Below are 18,716 nucleotides of genomic sequence, written 5' to 3'. Positions count from 1 at the left end.
TTTAAAAAAAATTGCTGTTTTTTAAAATCAAATTGTGGCATTTTTAACACTATAAGAAATTCACAGCTGACAGCACAACTCAACACATTGTAAATCAATTCCAAAACATATATACTAATTATGTTAAAATATCACAAACTAGGTAGTCCCGAATTTGTGGGTATGGCTCAACCCTCTTTTCTTTTTTCATTTTTTTTTCTTCCCAAAATGTAATTTACTCTCCTGCTTTGAGACAAAGAATACCAATTATAATATTTCACATGCTTTGAATTAAGGCAAGGCTGTAGTTTCAGATAGCACGTGGTGGGCCGTCCTTCTGGCTCACTCATCAATTAGATTCTTTCCATTTTGGGAAGTTTCTTCCAGTGCACGACCAAGGCTCTTTTTGTATATGAAAGTATATGAAAATATATTAAGTTTTATATTGGGGTGCCTTTTGATTTGTTGATGCATTGTTGTGTAAATAAATGCTGGTCTGGTCTGGGGCCCGCCCGCCGGATGGATTAAAAATCGTAGTTTAAATGTGTTTAGGAGCTGAGATTTTTCCAAAGGACCTTCCAATTGCTAACATGGAGTTAATTAATTAAGACCTTCCAATCAAGCTCAAAAGGTGAATCACATGATCCTACATCTTCACCTCCTTAGCCTCCTATGTGTGCAGTATGCAGGTGAGGTGACCACAACCCTAATTATTTTTGCTAGTAGCCAATACAGACCTTGGCTTTTTTTAAAGACTCGTCCGCCAATGACCTCATGCCATCTACCCATAAAGCAAATTAGTTGCAGAATGTAAGCCCGATCCCTTGTCTTTTGGGTTATTTGTAAGTGTAGTCTTTTTGTTTAGCAGACCATTCAAGGCCTTAACACATCACACATGCACAGCTAATTGGAATAAATAAGTGAAAAATGGAAGAAAACAAGGGACGGTTGAGATTCAAAAGCTCAAAAATTAGAAAGTTGATGAGTGACGCGTGGACAGCAACTAAGGAACAGTGGGTGAAAGTTGAAAAGGCATCAGGAGAAATCTAACGGTTCAGATGTCAGGCTTCGTAAGTGGGATTACACGTGTAATTTGGTGGGTTAAGCACCTGGTAGTTGGGGAATGTTCCTGTGTAACTAGAGAATTCTCGGCTAATGGGCCTAAAGGGCCAAACCTCGATCAACCATGATTTCTGGGAATGGTTGGGCTTGAAAGCACTTCGTGAGCTTCAACTAGGCCCATCATTTCTTTATATTAAAAATGAAGATGTGCAAATGTTGAGGTTTGGATTCTTTTTACGTTTTAAGACACCAATATTTTGGGTTTGGCATATATATATATATATATATATATATATATATATATAGATTAAAAAGAGAATGGGTAGTAATTTATAAACTTACCATTTGACATCATAGTATTAGTATGTAATATAGAAAGAAAACAACTCGGGACCCTTGTATTCGTGGTGGTCACGTGGCTTTGTTTTGAAGCAATTAATTGACACAGGATTTTGTGGCCCATCAAAGCATCTTGGAAAATCTTTTGATGGGGGTGCGTGTGAGATTGTGGTGGGCAAGTTTTGTCAGCTTGCCCATGTTTCTTGCCGTGATATCTTTGATTAGAGTCCACATTGGAGGCCTACACTGTAAGGGTATGGACCTCTTCTTCAAGTACATTGGGCTAGAGATTGATACAAAATTTGGTCCACTCCCAAAATACATATAGTCACCACTCACCAGTAGTGGGTCATGCATGTGGATGGGCAGAGACTGAAAAAATTAATGGGGCTTTTATGATGGAGGATTTCAATGGGGCTTACTTGTAACTTTCCAAATCTTTATTTATTTATTTATTTTTATTCCATTTCAATATTTTTTTTCTTTATTAATTATTTTATTATTATTCTAACAAAATGGCACGACTAAAACTGAAATTTAATTCCTCTCCCATTCCTCTTCAAGCAATTGAAGTGAATCAAAATCAATTGAAGAGGCATTTTGAGGGACTAGGTAATTTCCTTGCTTTCCGAATGTGTTTAATATTAGTATTTGGTCACTGTTCGAGGCACTAATATACAAACATGTTTAAGCGTATCCACGTTTTCGCGTACAACGATTATAGATTATATAAAATAGATGGAAGTCAGTATAATCCCAGAGAGATTTTCCTGATTCTACTGCACGTGAATTTTGTAAGACTCGAAGAAAGTTTGGTCTCCAGGACGTACCACTCCATGCACTTTTTAATGATGCCAAATTCCCATAACTTTTAAATCAATCAAAAAATCAAATGACAACGGTGATTAAAGAGTGATAGTTCATATTCTTCAGATGGTAGTGATACAGTGCATTGATTGAAGATGTGAAAATTGTTTTACACAATTTTTATTATTTGGTTGTGATGCATATAAGAAGGCCAGAGAAGTAAATACAGTGGCACACTGGTTGGTAAAGAAGGTGCTCCAAACATTAATGGATAAAATTTATATTGAATAATATTTTGATTTTATTTATGAAGGCATACACGCTTTTGTTTAGTTGAATGAATGAAGATTCACTTCAAAAAAAAAAAAAAAAATGGTGATAGTTAATGAGAGTAAGTGAATTTTTACCATAAAATAAGGATTCAGGGGTTATCTCTTGAGGCTGATTAAATAATTTTTTTTATGAAATTTGGTTATCTATGTCTTAGATCTAGTCTATTCGGATCAAATATGCTCTCTAATTGTATTTATACATGAGTTAGCAGAAGATTAAAGTCATAGATAACACTTAATTGTAAGAATTTTGTTTGTATTTATGACTTTGTAATCTCATAGCATTTTACTATGATTTTGCAGAGCTTTATACTAGTGATCTTTAATCAATGAAATCCTCAGATTTTCGTTAAAATAAATAAATAAATAACAACTTTATATAATTGTAAAAAATATTTTAATTTTTTTTTAGTAAGAAGGGTCTAAAAGAAGTTAATATATTCAAAATGACATCATTTTGGACATTTTAATAAATTAAAAACAAAAATCTATTAATTGTAACATGACTGGGCTTTTGCTACAGAAAATGGGCTGCAATCACCTATACGTGTCAAGCTGGTCCACTTCTGTTAGCTCAATCACATAGTGGTGGAGAATCGGAGATCCTCCGCCGGTCGTAATTCGTTTTCTCTCTTTTTTATTTATTTGTTTTTCTTGCCTATTGAAAAAGATATATACTATCAAATACAATTAAAGTCATAACGTGGTAATATCAACATGATAACATTAAGTGCCTAACTATCATTTGATTCAAAAGCTTTGAATCTGACTGTATTTTGATTTGGTTAAATCATTGAATTTTATCATCATAACATTATACTAATCTTTCAGATTTGACCTAATCTATTGGCTCGAATCCAATGGGACCAATTCAGTGACAACCGTTTCTCTTTTGAAATCAAAATCACCTCTTTTGTGACATTAACCCTTAACATATATAATGCAGGTTCCAATATAAAATTATTAAAGGCCTAACTATTAACAAGACCTTGGATTCTAATTTAGGTAAACCTTTGGAGCTTAGGATCCTAACAACATCCAGACTAATCACGGAGGGGGGGCAGAGAATTGGCAATATTTTACTAAGTGCAGGCCTGACGATTTCAGACAAAATCTCACGTTGGGTTGTCCTTTATATAGTACTTCAAAATCCTGCTTCTATTGGGACCTTATTATAAAATATATATATTCTTATTCATTTGCCCAATATGAATCCATTTATGGCCACTATGATCTATGTTTCTTGGTTTCTAAATTGCTTGAAGATTGTCTCGTCTCTCAGCAATCACACTGACATCTTCCGTAAAGTTCGCACATTTTATAATTAAATTATGTCAAACTCCTATTGGCCACGTATAAATTGTATAATCAAATTTTTTCTCCATTAATAAAAAAAAAAAAAGATTAATGAACGAAAGGCAAGAGGCATCGCCAAACTAAAGTTGTCCACCGACCAATTAACATTTTTTGTTTAAAAAAAAATTAAAAGCTAGTTATGAAATACAGATTACATTTATCTTAGCTTTATTTGTTAAAAATTCTTATTTTCTGTTTCTTATTCTATCTTCTTCGACTAAAATATTAACAAACAATTTAAATTTAAAAAAAGACAAAAATTTCTTTAATTCAGTTTATAAGAAATATTCTTCAGCTCATTTAAAATAGTGATATGTGTTGATAACCATTTATAAGGTACATTAAATTTTTAACCTTATTAATAATAATTTTTTAATTTAGACTAAATTTAATGTGTCTTATAAATATTTATAATTATTATTTTAAATGAGTTGAAAAATATTTCTTTCAAACTTGTAAAAAAGAAATTTTTGTCTTTAAAAAAAACCCAAAAGTACAAAATAATTTCTGCCTAAATATAACTGCAAAATACATTTTTAAAAACTAAAAAACAAATCTCACCCACCAAAAAACATTAAAAAAACACATCCTAGGATTCATTTTAAGTTAAACAATTAATCAAATAGATAAAGACAAAGCTGCGAGAATCACGGCTTGGATACTTTCTGAATTTGGAGTCTTGGTTGCGCGTCGACATCATGCGGTCACAATTCTATCCCCTATTACGGGATACCTTTTTAGACCATTATTGATTATTTTCGCCACTTCGAATGTTAAAATGGAAGTTTTTTTTAAAAAAAAACAGAGAGTTTTATTCGATTTTTTTTTTTTTTTTTTTAAATCTTCTATATGACAATGGACAAGCACTGTTTACTAACTAAATGTAAAAATAAAGTATTTTTTTAATCTCAAACATTTTCTCTTCTCTCAATAAAAAAATAATAATAATTTAAATGAAACAATGTGAATTTTTTTTTTTTTTTTTTTTCGAAGTGAAGTGAGTAAATGAAAAGCAAATTTATTGAAGGTTCTTGGGATTCAAAGTAACGTCGGTGCAATCAGAAGCCATTTGGCCCAGTGATCGACGGTCATTAGATGTTGAAAAGTGTAAAAAGCAGAGAGATATTCCATGATTCTATCGAACTGACCACAAACGAATGGAGGGTGCCCCCACACAGAAGATGATCATAAACGATGGTGCATGGTGGACCCACACCATTGGAGTCTCTGGCCCATTGACCCATCATCATCACATACATGCCCACGATTTCCTCTTCACCTCACATGCATACACTTCTCAGTTTTCACACGCTTCTCCGCCTCTATATCTATATATCGATTAAACCCAATTTCCGACAACTTCACAGTGACACTCTCACTCGGTAGTAGCTGTTAACAAAATGGTGCCTCCTCTTCGTCTCGCTTCTCTTCTGCTACTTCTGCTTCTATGTACCGCCGGAGCAAACTCATCCTCCTCCTCCTCCACCCCACTTACCAAGATTGGCAATGGCTACCGTCTGATCTCCATCGGAGAGACCCCTGACGGGGGTCTTGTCGGCCATCTTGTAGTCAACCAGCAGAACAATATCTACGGCCCTGATCTCCCTCACTTGCAGCTCTTTGTCAAGTATCTACTACATTCTCTTCTACAGGTTACAATTACATTATAGTACACCCTCTGAATAACCCTTTGATTTTTCTCTTTTGTGATTTTTGCACAGGCATGAAACTGAGGATCGTTTGAGGGTCCATATCTCCGACGCAGAGACGCAGAGGTGGGAGGTACCGTACAATCTCTTGCCCAGAGAGCAACCTCCAAGGTTGAAGCAGAGCATTGGGAGGTCAGGAAAGAACCCAATAGCGGTGTCAGAGTACTCTGGCTCGGAGTTCATCTTCAGCTGCATCTCGGACCCATTTGGGTTCGCGGTGAGGAGGAAATCAAACGGCAAGACCCTCTTCAACTCGAGCGCTGATGGGTCAGACCCATTTGGTAGTTTGGTTTTCAAGGACCAGTACCTGGAGATTTCCACCAAGTTACCCAAAGACGCCTCTTTGTACGGCCTGGGAGAAAACACCCAACCGCACGGAATCAAACTGTATCCCAATGATCCTTACACTTTGTACACCACTGATGTTTCGGCCATCAATCTTAACACTGATCTGTACGGCTCCCACCCGGTGTACATGGACCTTAGGAACGACGGTGGGCAGCCTTCAGCACACGCCGTTCTGTTGCTCAATAGCAATGGGATGGATGTGGTCTACCGTGGGACTTCTTTGACTTACAAGATTATTGGAGGTGTCTTTGATTTTTACTTCTTTGCTGGGCCTACACCTTTGGGTGTGGTTGATCAGTACACTTCCTTCATTGGCCGGCCAGCTCCAATGCCTTACTGGTCTCTGGGTATGATTAAATTCACACCCTTTTCTCTTTATTTCACTGCATTTTGTTTTCGATTATTACTTCTGGTAGTTTTTCAAGTGACTATCTTTACATTTTTAGTTGTTGTGATTAATGTGCTTAATTCAATTTGTTGCTATTTGCGTGAATTGAATTGCGTGATTGTTGCTGTTGCTGTTTGTGATCTCTTTAAAAATGATGGAATTGGTCTGTTCAGAAAAGTGATTTTCTTAAGATAATTACTGGGTTTAATAAACTGCGGTTTATTTTATAAAATATAGCGTGTATAATCGTGCTACAGACAATATGATACTCCTCTTTGTTTTAATCCCCTCATTGATGACCTTTGGGCTTTAACCTTGATATTATAAGAGGAATGATTAAGATATCCCAGAAATTAGAACCAGCTGATTGGTTTGGTATGTTGGAAAATGGCTATTGATGGTTGATCAATTGGCTGTAAAGGCACGTTTGCTATATGCATAACACTGTAGTATAGTGATGTTTTGTTATTTTCTAATTTGGGTTGGTGGTTTTGTCTCATATCTTTTTTTTTTTTTTTTTTACTTTAGTAATATTTTAAGGCTCTACTCTAATTTTTTAATCTGTTAATCTCCAGAAACAACTTTTTAGGTCTACAAATGTCTTATCTCTTTGATAATCAACTAAAAAAACAACTGCAAGGTCCACTTCAAAGATAAGGCAATACGTGAAGTTGGAAGGCCTAGTTCATCTCACTTTAGTATCTTTCTGCATTTTGGCTCAACTTTTCAAGGGCAAAAATCTTGAAGCTTTTTCGCATATTTGGACAAAATAACTTGTGGACCCCAGATCTGTCATTACTTAAATCTTTGCATACCATGCTGTCCTTTTAAAATCATCTTCCCTACATGAGGTGGAAATTAATGATCATTGTCCTTCTTCAATCACAATGCCACCATGATTGTATGGTTGGGCCCCATATGATGCTAATTCTAGGCGGCCATTTTAGCACGAATTCCTGCATATGGGCCAATCAGTACCCTGCATCTACCACTGCCTTGTCTTGTGAGGAGAGACTGCCGTAGGTTGTGGGGAATGTATACCGTGTGATTGTTTTCTCCTTGCATTATAGCTCCTCTCATGTCGGTAGGATAAGTAATTACCTTGTTAGGTTGGAAAACATTTGTAAATAATTCTGCCATTGCCCTATAAAGCCTTCTTAAGCATGTTCTTTTCTTGTAGTTAAGCACAGTTAAAAAAAGAAATCTTGAGAGTAAATGAATTTTCAGGACAAATTAATTTGCAAGCTGGAATTGGCCCATGGGGTGCCACTCTGCTGTCTGCCTGTAGAGCTTGCTCTCTAAAAATCGCATAAATATCAGAAAATGTATGCTTGGGTATCTTTTAATGTCTCTAAATTTACTGGACAATGTTACAAGTTCATTTTTAAGTTCATTTTTAACTATAATATAATGACATGTAAGACTCAGTTGCTAGTTCACTTTATGGAGAATGTGGAGCTAATGTTTGTTTCATATTGAGGAAGATAAGACTAGAAATTCATATAATTAGTCATTAGAATTTTCTTTATTTACTAAATGATTATATTGGCCATCAATTTTGGTAGTTGATCAGACCGGTTGGTTGTATGTCTAGCTTTTGCATTTACTTTGTCAAGTTTCTAGCTTTTCTATTCATTGCAAGTAGACTTGCTCGTTCTCCTATCTACCTCATTTAAATTTATTTACTTAATTTGTTTATTCTACTTCTTTATCATCTTGAAATTCAAGATGCCCCCTGAAAAATATTATGTTCCCCTTCACTATGAAGTTAGCCAAAAAAGGGTAATGCTCCCCTCCCCTCTGAACACCCTTGTATCTTGTGAATTTTATTTCAATCAACCTATTTTTCAAGACTAAAAATGTGTAGTTTAGATAAAAATATATGCAAAATATATATATAAAATGGGCCAAATAGCTTTTAAAGTGTAAAATTGAGTGCACTCTTATCACATATTAAAGTTTTTATTCAATATCTTATTTAAGCCTAATTTTAAAATTTCCTATATGTAAAATACACCGTATTATATTCCAAAATTTTCTCAAAACACCCAAACTATAGCTAGATGTATTTTCATTCAAATTTACGGTAGATATACTCCTGCAAAACTATGTTTTAAATTTTGGTTTTCTCCCTTTCAACTTTGTAAATTCATTTATCCTAGACATTGTAACTGTAAATGTTCTGTTCTTTATCTCTCGTCACTAGTTCTGTTGGTTTGTCAAACACCTTCCTTTGTACCGTTTGAAGCATCCTGGTTCCACCACAAGGAATACCTCCAGCTGCTCAAAAATGCCAGACCTCTGCATCATGTCCTGTTCATTGCATATTCCATCTTCCCAACAATTAATCAAATGGTTTACTGATTTATAGATAATTCATCTGGAACTGCTTCTTGTAAGAAATTGAGAGTTCATATTAATTTATCATTCATATTTGATGCTGCAGGATTCCACCAATGCAGGTGGGGTTACCATAACCTATCTGTGGTTGAAGACGTTGTTGAGAGCTACAAAAAGGCTAAAATCCCACTTGATGTGATTTGGAATGATGATGATCACATGGATGGAAAGAAGGACTTCACCCTCAACCCCACCAACTACCCTCGTCCAAAGCTTTTAGCATTCCTAGACAAAATTCATAGCATTGGTATGAAATACATTGTCATTATTGACCCTGGAATTGCTGTTAATTCCAGTTATGGCGTGCATCAAAGGGGCATTGCCAATGATGTTTTCATCAAGTATGCGGGTGAACCCTACTTAGCTCAAGTTTGGCCAGGGGCTGTAAACTTCCCTGACTTCCTTAACCCAAAAACTGTTTCATGGTGGGTTGATGAAATCCGACGTTTTCATGAACTTGTCCCTGTTGATGGTCTATGGATTGACATGAATGAAGTTTCAAATTTCTGTTCTGGTTTGTGCACAATCCCAGAGGGCAAGCAGTGCCCAACTGGTACGGGACCTGGTTGGATATGCTGCTTGGACTGCAAGAACATTACGAAGACAAGATGGGATGATCCTCCTTACAAGATAAATGCTTCAGGTTTGCAGGTGCCAATAGGGTTTAAAACCATAGCCACAAGTGCAGTTCACTACAATGGAGTTTTGGAGTATGATGCTCACAGTCTCTATGGTTTCTCTCAAACCATTGCAACTCACAAAGGCCTTCAAGCACTTGAGGGCAAGAGACCATTCATATTATCTCGCTCCACTTATGTTGGTTCGGGCAAATATGCTGCCCATTGGACAGGTGATAATCAAGGCACTTGGGAGAATTTGAGGTACTCAATTTCCACTATGCTCAACTTTGGTATATTTGGGGTGCCAATGGTTGGTTCAGATATATGTGGGTTCTATCCACAACCTACAGAAGAACTTTGCAACCGCTGGATTGAAGTTGGTGCTTTCTATCCCTTCTCAAGGGATCATGCAAACTACTATTCCCCACGACAGGAGCTTTATCAATGGGATTCAGTTGCCGAGTCTGCTCGAAATGCTCTGGGTATGAGGTATAAGCTTCTTCCTTACCTGTACACCTTGAACTACGAGGCTCATATCAGTGGAGCCCCAATTGCCAGGCCACTTTTCTTCTCATTCCCAAGCTACATCGAGTGTTATGGGCTGAGCACCCAGTTCTTGCTAGGGAGCAGTCTCATGGTATCGCCGGTTCTTGAGCAAGGGAAGTCAGAGGTTAAAGCACTGTTTCCCCCCGGTTCTTGGTACAGTTTGTTTGATATGACACAAACCATTGCATCAAAAGAGGGGACCTACGTCACACTGGATGCTCCTTTGCACGTGGTTAATGTGCATTTGTATCAGAATACCATTCTACCAATGCAGCAGGGTGGATTGATTTCAAAGGAAGCTAGAATGACTCCTTTCAGTCTGGTCGTGACCTTTCCGGCCGGAGCCACTGAAGGAGCTGCTAAAGGGAACATATTCCTTGATGATGATGAGCTGCCTGAAATGAAACTTGGAAATGGGTACTCCACCTATGTTGATTTATATGCAACCCTTGCTAAGGGAGTTGTGAAGGTGTGGTCACAGGTCCAGGAGAGCAAGTTTGCTTTAGGTAAGGGTTGGTATATTGAAAAGATTACTGTGCTGGGATTAAATGGAAGTGGAGGGGCATCTGCTCTTGAGATTGATGGAAGCCCGGTGACGGGTGCTTCAAACATACAGTTGAACGCAACAGAGCAGCAGTTCCTCAGGAAGCTGGAAGATGGAGATGATAAGATGAAGGCTGTGATGGTAGAGGTTAGCGGTTTGTCACTCTCTGTAGGAAAGAACTTTGCCATTTCCTGGAAAATGGGGGTCAAAGGCTGAGGATTAGATGATAAGAGGTTCTTAGCTCTGTTTTCGTCTGCCTATTTAGGATGTTTTGCTTTTCCATTTCTGATTGTTGATGCTTTTTCCATCTTCTTTTTGGGTTCTTGATGGAGAGGAGATGAGCTAAGAAGTGTTCATCCTTTTTCATGCATGCAAGCCAAGAGAGTGAGGTTTATATCGACATTACTTTGCTTAAATGCCCGCCATTCATGTTGTAGCTTAAAAAGCTGTAATGCAAATTTCATGTCGTTTCTCTTTCTTCGTTTTCAGTCGCATGGTTTAATTCTTCCCTTCCCGTCCTGCATACACACATGGTTTCGTTTTCGATTCGTACTACATTTCCTTTTGATGTTTCGTTGGGGGAAGAAACAACGGTTTCATTTGGTTGAACTGTTTGATTAGATTTTTCGTTTGGTCAAATTTTGGTTCTCTTCTTTGTTTTCGTTTTGTTTTGTTTTGTTTTTTTTTTTTTTTTTTGTTTCTTTCTCAAAACAAAAGCGCAACAATACTAAGCCCTTACCCAACTTTTAGAATTTTTTATTTTTTATTTTTTTTTTATTTTTATGAAATTGTAGCGTTGGAAAATTGTAGGATAAAAATATAGTTTTTATCCAAACTAACTACTCAAAACACACAAAAATGTTATCTACTCCATTCACCAAAGTTGATGTGACGTGGTCTTCTAATCAAAAAACTCATTTCTATGTACTAAATGTCATGAGGACCATGACACATTAGCTTTGGTGGATATAACGCATATACTTGTATAATATATAGCATTTTTCAAAAATAACACTAAAAGTTGTTTTTTATTTTTTGGCCATATTAGAGTACTTTTCCAAACAAAAAAATACATCCCTAAAATGCATTAACAAACGTATTGAATTTAAAAATTGTGCATTTTTTAAAATGCACTCCTTTAGAGTATCTCTAAATGAGTAGTTAAATTTACCATAATAGCCAAATTTGACTATTTTTGTACCTTTTTTTTTTTTTTTTTCTCTTCAACAGAATAGGCTCTTTTTAACTTTTTTGATCTATTTTGCTATGGTAAATAGGCAAAATAGTCTATTTACTGTTTACAACTACAAAAAATTTTATTCATTTCTCTCTCATCCCTTTCACCTTTCTCTCTCACTTCCTTTCTTTCTATGCGACAAAAATAAAACTAAAAAATAATATTTAATTAGAGTTGAAAGTTAAAATAGCTATTCTGTTAGGGTGTGTTGTGAAAAATTAGTAGCTAAAATTTAAAAAAATATATGGTATTTTAAGTGGCTAGAATAGCCATCCTTGCTCGAGATGCTCTTACAGCAATTTGAAAATGCAATAATTTTTTTTTTTTTATTTTTATGTTTCTTGATGTAGCATGGTGAAGTGGGTCGCAAAATTAAGAAACACAAAACCAAGTAAAATCAAGAATTTGAGAAAAACTAAAGAAAAGTCACTATTAGAGGGTTTCTTTTTGGAAACTAAATTGCAGCACAAGCTGGCCTTATTGAGTTTGTATAGAAAATAGAGTTCTAAACCTAGTAAACATTTTCAAACATCAATTTTTTAAAAAAGCACTCTATACTTTCCACAACAATTTTAATTAAAAACACACTACTTAAGAGTACTAACTTGCAAAAACCGCAACAACGCCAAACAGACTTTCTCTTGCCTTCATCTTCATTGTAAATACTTAAAAACACGTGGCCACGTCTCAAAACAAACAAGTGGTAAAAATGCGAAAACGATTGCCACAACAACAAAATGAAGTACACGTCAGCCTGTCAGGTCCCTCTGTATTTTTTGTTTACCTGACCACTCATGAAGTTGCAAGGAAGGTGAGTGGATGAGGACCAATTTCTTTTGAAAAATACTTGCTTTTTTTTTAAAAAAAAAATAGCATAAGTTTTTTTTTTTTGTTTTTTCTGGTTTTCTTTAGCACTGATGATAGAAGTAGAGCAGCTGATGTGACAGCACTATTTAAGAAAAGAAACAAGAATATTTAAAACAGAGCAGCCATGCTCAAGTAGCTTGCCATAAATATTATTGTGGTCTGGCATCCTAACTACCACTGTAAATGGTCTCTCTGGGGACACAACATCGAATGAAGTTGCCAATAACAAAATTGCATTTACTTGCTTCTACTTAACGGACACCAACAATAACTATTAACTAACCCCTACTGTCTCATGAATTGCAATAATTCCTGCTATCCGTCCCCCTATCTACTATCTTCTTCGCTCTGACTCTTTCAACAGCCTTTTTATCCCGGCAGGCGTTACATAGCCTCCATTTTTGACACGCATGCCACCCAACACAATAATTTGTGTAATTAATAAAGATTTCTTTTTAAATTCTATTACCCATCGACTTGTTCTTTATACATGTTAACAAACACAAGTACTTTTATTTTATTGAAAGGGTCCAAAATTCAAGCAAGATTATAAAATTAAGTAAATAGGTGAAAACCCATTTTCTTTCTCTATAATTGGGAGGTCCAATTGCAAATGAGGACGTGGAGCTTTGATTGGACCTCCCAAATATAGAGAAATAAAAATCTTAAAAAAGAAAAAGAGGAAAAAAGAGTGAGTGTGAAGCCGGCACTTTCCACGCAACTGCACTTGATTAGCATGGGCCTCGTCATCATCAACCACCCAACAGGTGGCAGACACCTGTCCCCAATAGAAACACGTGTCTCTCTCCCCGTCAGAGTCAGCGCGGGAAAGTGGGCGTTTTGGCGCGAAAATGAGGCGCGAGTGGGCTCCACGTCGGCGTCATTGGCGGGAAACCGAAGCGACTCTCTCGGTCCACTCATCTCCATTTGCGTAACCCACTTCGCTTCCTCAGGACCTCATGTATGTGACATGCGGGGCATTTTATATACACATACATATATGGCCATGTCTAATGATGTGCATGACCCCAATTGTGCCATCATCATTCATAGTCGTTTGGTCACGTGACTTGTGGTTATGTTACAAACCACCGCACTCTATAAGAGTTACTCAGCCGCCTATTGTAGTTAAGTTTAGTAGTTTTTGGATGGATCTTGTAAAAAATAATACAGAATAACATTACTCTAAATATCTCGTGGTGGGGAAGGGAAACAGTGGACCGCACTCGCCGAGACTTTTGAAAGTTGGAGTGTTGGTCTACCTACTCTGCGTACGGTTGGGTGGGACGTAGCATTGCGGTGGCACGGTATGGGCCGTCAGATGAACCTTACGCAGATCTCAAGACAAACATGGTCACGTGCAGGCAGGCTGTTGCAGATATTGCATCTGTTTTTCTCACATTTTTTAAATAGGACGTACTAGGACACGGTCGAGCGACCCATAAAATAAATATAGAAATATAGATAGTGTTTCAATAAACGAGGAAAACTTAGTAATAGGTCGGTGGGTGGCTGGGCGATGATTCTTATATGATAAGGAGCATCTGCCCTAAAATTACTCCCAAAATTTATACGGTCATTAGAGTGATTCTATTCTGTTTGGTCCAATTCTAACTGAATTGGACTCCTTCTATGCATATTTCAATCTCAACCAATTCAGTTTTAACTAAAAATGCAAATACTTTCAACCAATCATGATTCATGAATCATTCAACTTGGAAGGATTTGTGTTTTCTTTTTCTTATCTCTCAATTTGACCGTTTTTCATTTTTATAATGAATATTATTAGACTTTTGCAATGACCCACTATGACCTCTTCTAATAACTTGTGGAGTCCCACGTAGGAAATTGGTGGGAGGAATTAAATTCTGTCTACCTAATCTACAATCTACAAAGAATCATTTTATAATTAATATCTTATTTTGTTATATTTAAGAGTATATTGTGTCACCTTATTTTAATTTTTTGTTTTTTAATTATACATATTGATATAACGTGTTTTAAATAATTAATAAATGTGAAATGGTGTGATAAGTTTTAAATGATGTAATAAAATTTACAATAAAATAATAACACATGTTTCAAAATTAAGAGATTTGCGAGTGATGCTAAAGTTAACGCAGCTGTCAGCCTATCATACACCACTAAAGCATAAGAAGCCTGCCGAAAAAGGATCACCCCAAAAAAAGCAATTTACCTAATTGAGTATCTTCATATGCAAAAAAAGAAAAAGAAAAAGAAAAAAAAGGCAGCTTTCGTATGCTGTGAATTCTTTTATCATTTTGTTTTTCCTTTTTTAATTTCAGGAATTTCAATACCGCGATTTTCTCAAAAAAGAAAACGAGTCAAGAAAAAGTAAATTAGCGATTTATTACCAAAGTAATAATAAACTACCATATAGGAACCTTCCTTTTCTGTAGACGACTTGGGGACCAAGGCTTTGTCAGTGTCAATCATCGTAAATATCACCAATTTCGGACCTAACATATTTACTAGAGAATCGCAGAAGTAGTCGACAGAACCTGCTCACTGATACGTAGCCAATCTCGGCGGTGTCTTTACTAAATGAAACCTCAACATCGGATACCCCACGCCCCTCCCCACTCGTAAGCGAGTACACAACACTCGCACGACCAAGTCTCCAACACCGTTTAATTAGAGAGTGCAAAACACGCGGGATAAGTTAGCGTGAGGCGAGGACTAATGGGGGTAACAAACTCCACTGGCCCACAACAGCATGATATGTATGACACTAGGGATGGGATGGTCATGCCCCATGAATGTGCTTGCCTTGAAGGCCATGCCAGCTCATCAAACCCATCCCCAAAAATATTTTAATTCCCTGAAAGACTTTTATATTAATTTTACCTGCCCTCTCTTTAATGCTATTTTTGACCGCCTGGGAAAAAGTGAATGGCTTAAAGAGAGAGAGAGAGAGAGAGAGCCTGTGTGAAACGCAGTGTGTGCCAGGGAGAGAGAGAGAGAGAGAGAGAGAGAGACCACATAAAGGTAGAATAACATACTATGAATTTTTTGTTTGTCTTCGATTACCGAGAAAATTGGTGTTTTTTAAGAAATATTTTATGTCTGATATTTTATTTTATTTTATTTATCTTATTTTTTCTGATGATGTTTCTATAGAGATTTGCGTCGGCGTTCAATGGTTGTAGAATATATATAGTCAGTTAATATCACTGTCCTGAAAAACTTTGATAATAACTCTCAACGATCTTTGTCTCTTTTATAAGGGTAAATCTTGGCCATAGATTTCTAATCCTCTTGAGTCTCTTTTGGGGTTTGGGGTTTTGGTTGCTGCTTATATTTAGCATCTCACCGAGCCTTTTTTTGCTTCTTCTTTCGGGTTTTTTGTTCTCTGTTAGAGCAATAGAACAGAGAGGTTTTGGCGTTGCGGAAAGGAGCAACCGAGGTTGTGGGTTAGCGGATTTATGTCGGCTGGGTTTGATTTGGTGCTGATTGGGGCTCTGTTGCAGCTCTGGCTTTTCTCTATTGCGATCTTCTCTGGGTTTTTTGCTCTCTGCTCTTACTACTGCATGCTTCTCTGCTGTTTCTGGCAGAGATTGAATCTGGTGAATCCGTCCGTTTCGATGCGTTTGAGGCCAAAAAGGTATGGGGTTTTTGCGATTTTGTTAAATCTCTGTTAAACCCTTGTTTGGGTTTTGGGTGCTTCTCTGTGCTGAATCTGAGATGGGTTTGTGTGATTTTGCTTTTTTTGCAGGACTTGTTCTGGAGTGGAGTGCTTTGGGGCTTTTCATATAAAACGATTTTCTTTCCTTTTCTTGTTCCTCAGAGGGGGTCTCACTTGATATCGTTGAGATTCTGAGAGATTTTTATCCTCTTTTTTAGTTTTGTCTGATTTTCTTTTGCATTTTCCCTGAAAATTTTCTGGGTATTTTGAGGGGTTGGCGAGAGATTTCCTTTTTGTCATAATGCCAGAGCCACAGAAACGACCTGCCAATCTAAACCACATCTGCAAAAAGACCAAGAAACCTACAGTTTCTGTTGTAGAGTCCAAAACGATGAGGAAAGTCCGCGTAATCTGTTCAGATCCGTACGCTACCGACTCATCTTCAAGCGAGGATGAGTCTGAGAGAAGCCATTGGAGGCCGAAGAAACTTAAACGATTCGTTCGTGAAATCAATCTTCCTCTTGTGAAAAATCAAGCACCGAAGCCCCTTGAGACTGAGAGTTCTTGTCAGGACAGTAATGTTGAAGCCAGAGACCCCGAGAAGAAAAGGGTTTTGGCTAAAACCCCATCGATGGGTAATAGAAGACCCTCATCCTCAAAATACAGAGGGGTTAGGCAAAGGAAATGGGGCAAATGGGCGGCTGAGATTCGAGACCCGTTTAAAGGAGCAAGGATTTGGCTGGGCACATATAACACTCCTGAAGAGGCTTCTGCTGTTTACGAGCGCAAGAGGCTCGAATTCGAAGCCGCTCTGTCTTCCATTTCCAATGCCGCCCCTGAGAAGAGCAACAACGCGTCGTCGTCTTCTGCTGCGATTTCCAAGTTGAAGAACCACCATCTGGGTTCTTCAGATGACTCCGAGAGCGTGTTGTCGGAGACCTCTCCGGCTTCGGTGCTAGAGTTGGAGACCTCGGCGTCCAACACCAATGCGAATCTCACTGACGAGATCAAAGAAGAGAGTGTTGATACTAATGCTGGGATTGATTTGGCAGGTCTTCAGATACCGGAAGATTGTTGTATATTTGATGCTGCTCCGTTTGAGCAAGCGCTCAATTTTGTGCCGGAGTTCGATTCCCTCGGCATTGATGATATTGGGCAGTTTTTCAAGGACTTCGATGTTGGTGGGTTTGAAAACGGTGAGCCTAGTGAGCTTCCTGACTGGGATTTCGGTGATATTGGCGAAGAAATTGCTGCTGGTTGGATGAATGAACCCCTCAATATACCCTGCGTTTAAGTTTTGCAGTTTAGGATCTATTATTAGTATTTATTATTGTAATTTTTTTTTTGTTTCGTTGAAGAGCGTTGAGTCTTAGGAACCGGAAGATTTGTTCCTGAGAGAGTGGTTTTTTGTGAGTGGTTTTAGGTTTATTTCTGCTGTTGAGAGCTGGTGAGGGATGAGCCACCATTGTAGTCCTTGGGTTTTTCTGTGCTATAAGAGCCGTCCAAGGGTTTGTTCTACAAGGGGAGTGAGTGCTTCCTTTGTTGCTGAGTGTCAAAAGTTATGCTCATTTCCTCATCATCTCTTTTTTGTTTCTATCGTATCATATTATGAGTATGAAATGAAATCAATTTTCTTCTATTTTCATCTTCAAATGTTTGTGCTTGGGGGGGAGAATGCCATTATAATAGTTCTTTTTCTTTGTGTTATTCTCAAAAGGGTTCTTAATTTTCCTTTTGGCTTTGCGATTTTGCAAGCTAAAAGCCTAAATGAGTTAATAAGACTCTTATAAATTTGTATTTATGTCCCTGCTTGAAATAATGTACTACGATTTTAAAAGTCAAATGATATATATATTTTCATGAATTGTTGTTTGAAATTATCATATTCTGAACCGCACATCTTATGGTCGAGAGTCTCTATCAGTTGAATGGGCACAAACCTCGTGCTACTGCTACATCCTCGAGTCTTTACGGTGGGATCTTATGGTTGAGACTGAAAATAACATGTATCTAATTTCTTTGATTCCTAGATCAACTTTGTTCTCTTCTTTAGCTGCTGCTTATTCTCTGTTTGTGGGGAAGAAAAAAATAGTGAAGTTGGACCTGCAGCAGGAGGATTTTTAAAGGTTGTAAATCTTAAGGCCCTTAAAGGTTCTATTCCCCCAAACGTACACAAGACTTACCAAAAAAGTGGGCCAAAGTTGGACTTCTTTTACCAAGCAAAGCATATCTTCAAGCTGAGGCAGCAAAAGCTGCTGGGATTATCTCTCTGCCCTCTGGACTCCTTTTTCTGCTAGCTGTATGCCATTTCCCATCCCACCTATTCAATGGACCTAGTGTGACTCACTCACTCACTCACTCACACACACGGAGGCTGTGTTTGGTCCTTCTATAAATCATGTGCAGAAAATAATTACAAAATATAGAAAATTACCATTTCTTATTATTTATATTATATAGTAAAAAAATTAGAAAAAAGAAAAATAAAAGAAAAGAAAAAGATCACATGGTGGTAATAAGACAATTAATCATATGC

At 37.1% G+C, this 18,716-nt stretch overlaps 2 protein-coding genes across 2 annotated transcripts; both read left to right on the top strand.

The window, feature by feature from the left end:
• The first annotated feature begins 5,153 nt into the window (after positions 1 to 5,153).
• Positions 5,154 to 10,907, top strand: XYL1 (alpha-xylosidase 1). Its single transcript, XM_059597324.2, has 3 exons — positions 5,154 to 5,502; positions 5,597 to 6,279; positions 8,767 to 10,907. Exons 1-3 carry the CDS (start codon positions 5,276 to 5,278, stop codon positions 10,644 to 10,646), a joined length of 2,790 nt encoding a protein of 929 aa, XP_059453307.2. The 5' UTR covers positions 5,154 to 5,275; the 3' UTR covers positions 10,647 to 10,907.
• Positions 10,908 to 16,353: 5,446 nt separating this feature from the next.
• CRF11 (Integrase-type DNA-binding superfamily protein) lies at positions 16,354 to 17,825 on the top strand. The gene has a single exon (XM_088517983.1). It carries the CDS (start codon positions 16,482 to 16,484, stop codon positions 17,472 to 17,474), a length of 993 nt encoding a protein of 330 aa, XP_088374109.1. The 5' UTR covers positions 16,354 to 16,481; the 3' UTR covers positions 17,475 to 17,825.
• Positions 17,826 to 18,716: the final 891 nt, after the last annotated feature.

This window comes from Corylus avellana, chromosome 7, assembly GCF_965113065.1.
Source record: "Corylus avellana chromosome 7, dhCorAvel1.hap1.2, whole genome shotgun sequence".
NCBI classification, from domain to species: domain Eukaryota; kingdom Viridiplantae; phylum Streptophyta; class Magnoliopsida; order Fagales; family Betulaceae; genus Corylus; species Corylus avellana.
The sequence above is the reverse complement of the archived record's forward strand: the minus strand, read 5'-3'. Positions and strand labels throughout refer to the sequence as shown.

What these genes read in the sequence shown, in the direction of transcription:
- CRF11 (XM_088517983.1), top strand. Translation starts at nt 16,482, where the DNA reads ATGCCAGAGCCACAGAAACGACCTGCCAATCTAAACCACATCTGCAAA.
- XYL1 (XM_059597324.2), top strand. Translation starts at nt 5,276, where the DNA reads ATGGTGCCTCCTCTTCGTCTCGCTTCTCTTCTGCTACTTCTGCTTCTA. An exon ending in CACTTGCAGCTCTTTGTCAA is followed by an intron (nt 5,503 to 5,596) that starts GTATCTACTACA and finishes ATTTTTGCACAG; the next exon opens with GCATGAAACTGAGGATCGTT. An exon ending in AATGCCTTACTGGTCTCTGG is followed by an intron (nt 6,280 to 8,766) that starts GTATGATTAAAT and finishes TTGATGCTGCAG; the next exon opens with GATTCCACCAATGCAGGTGG.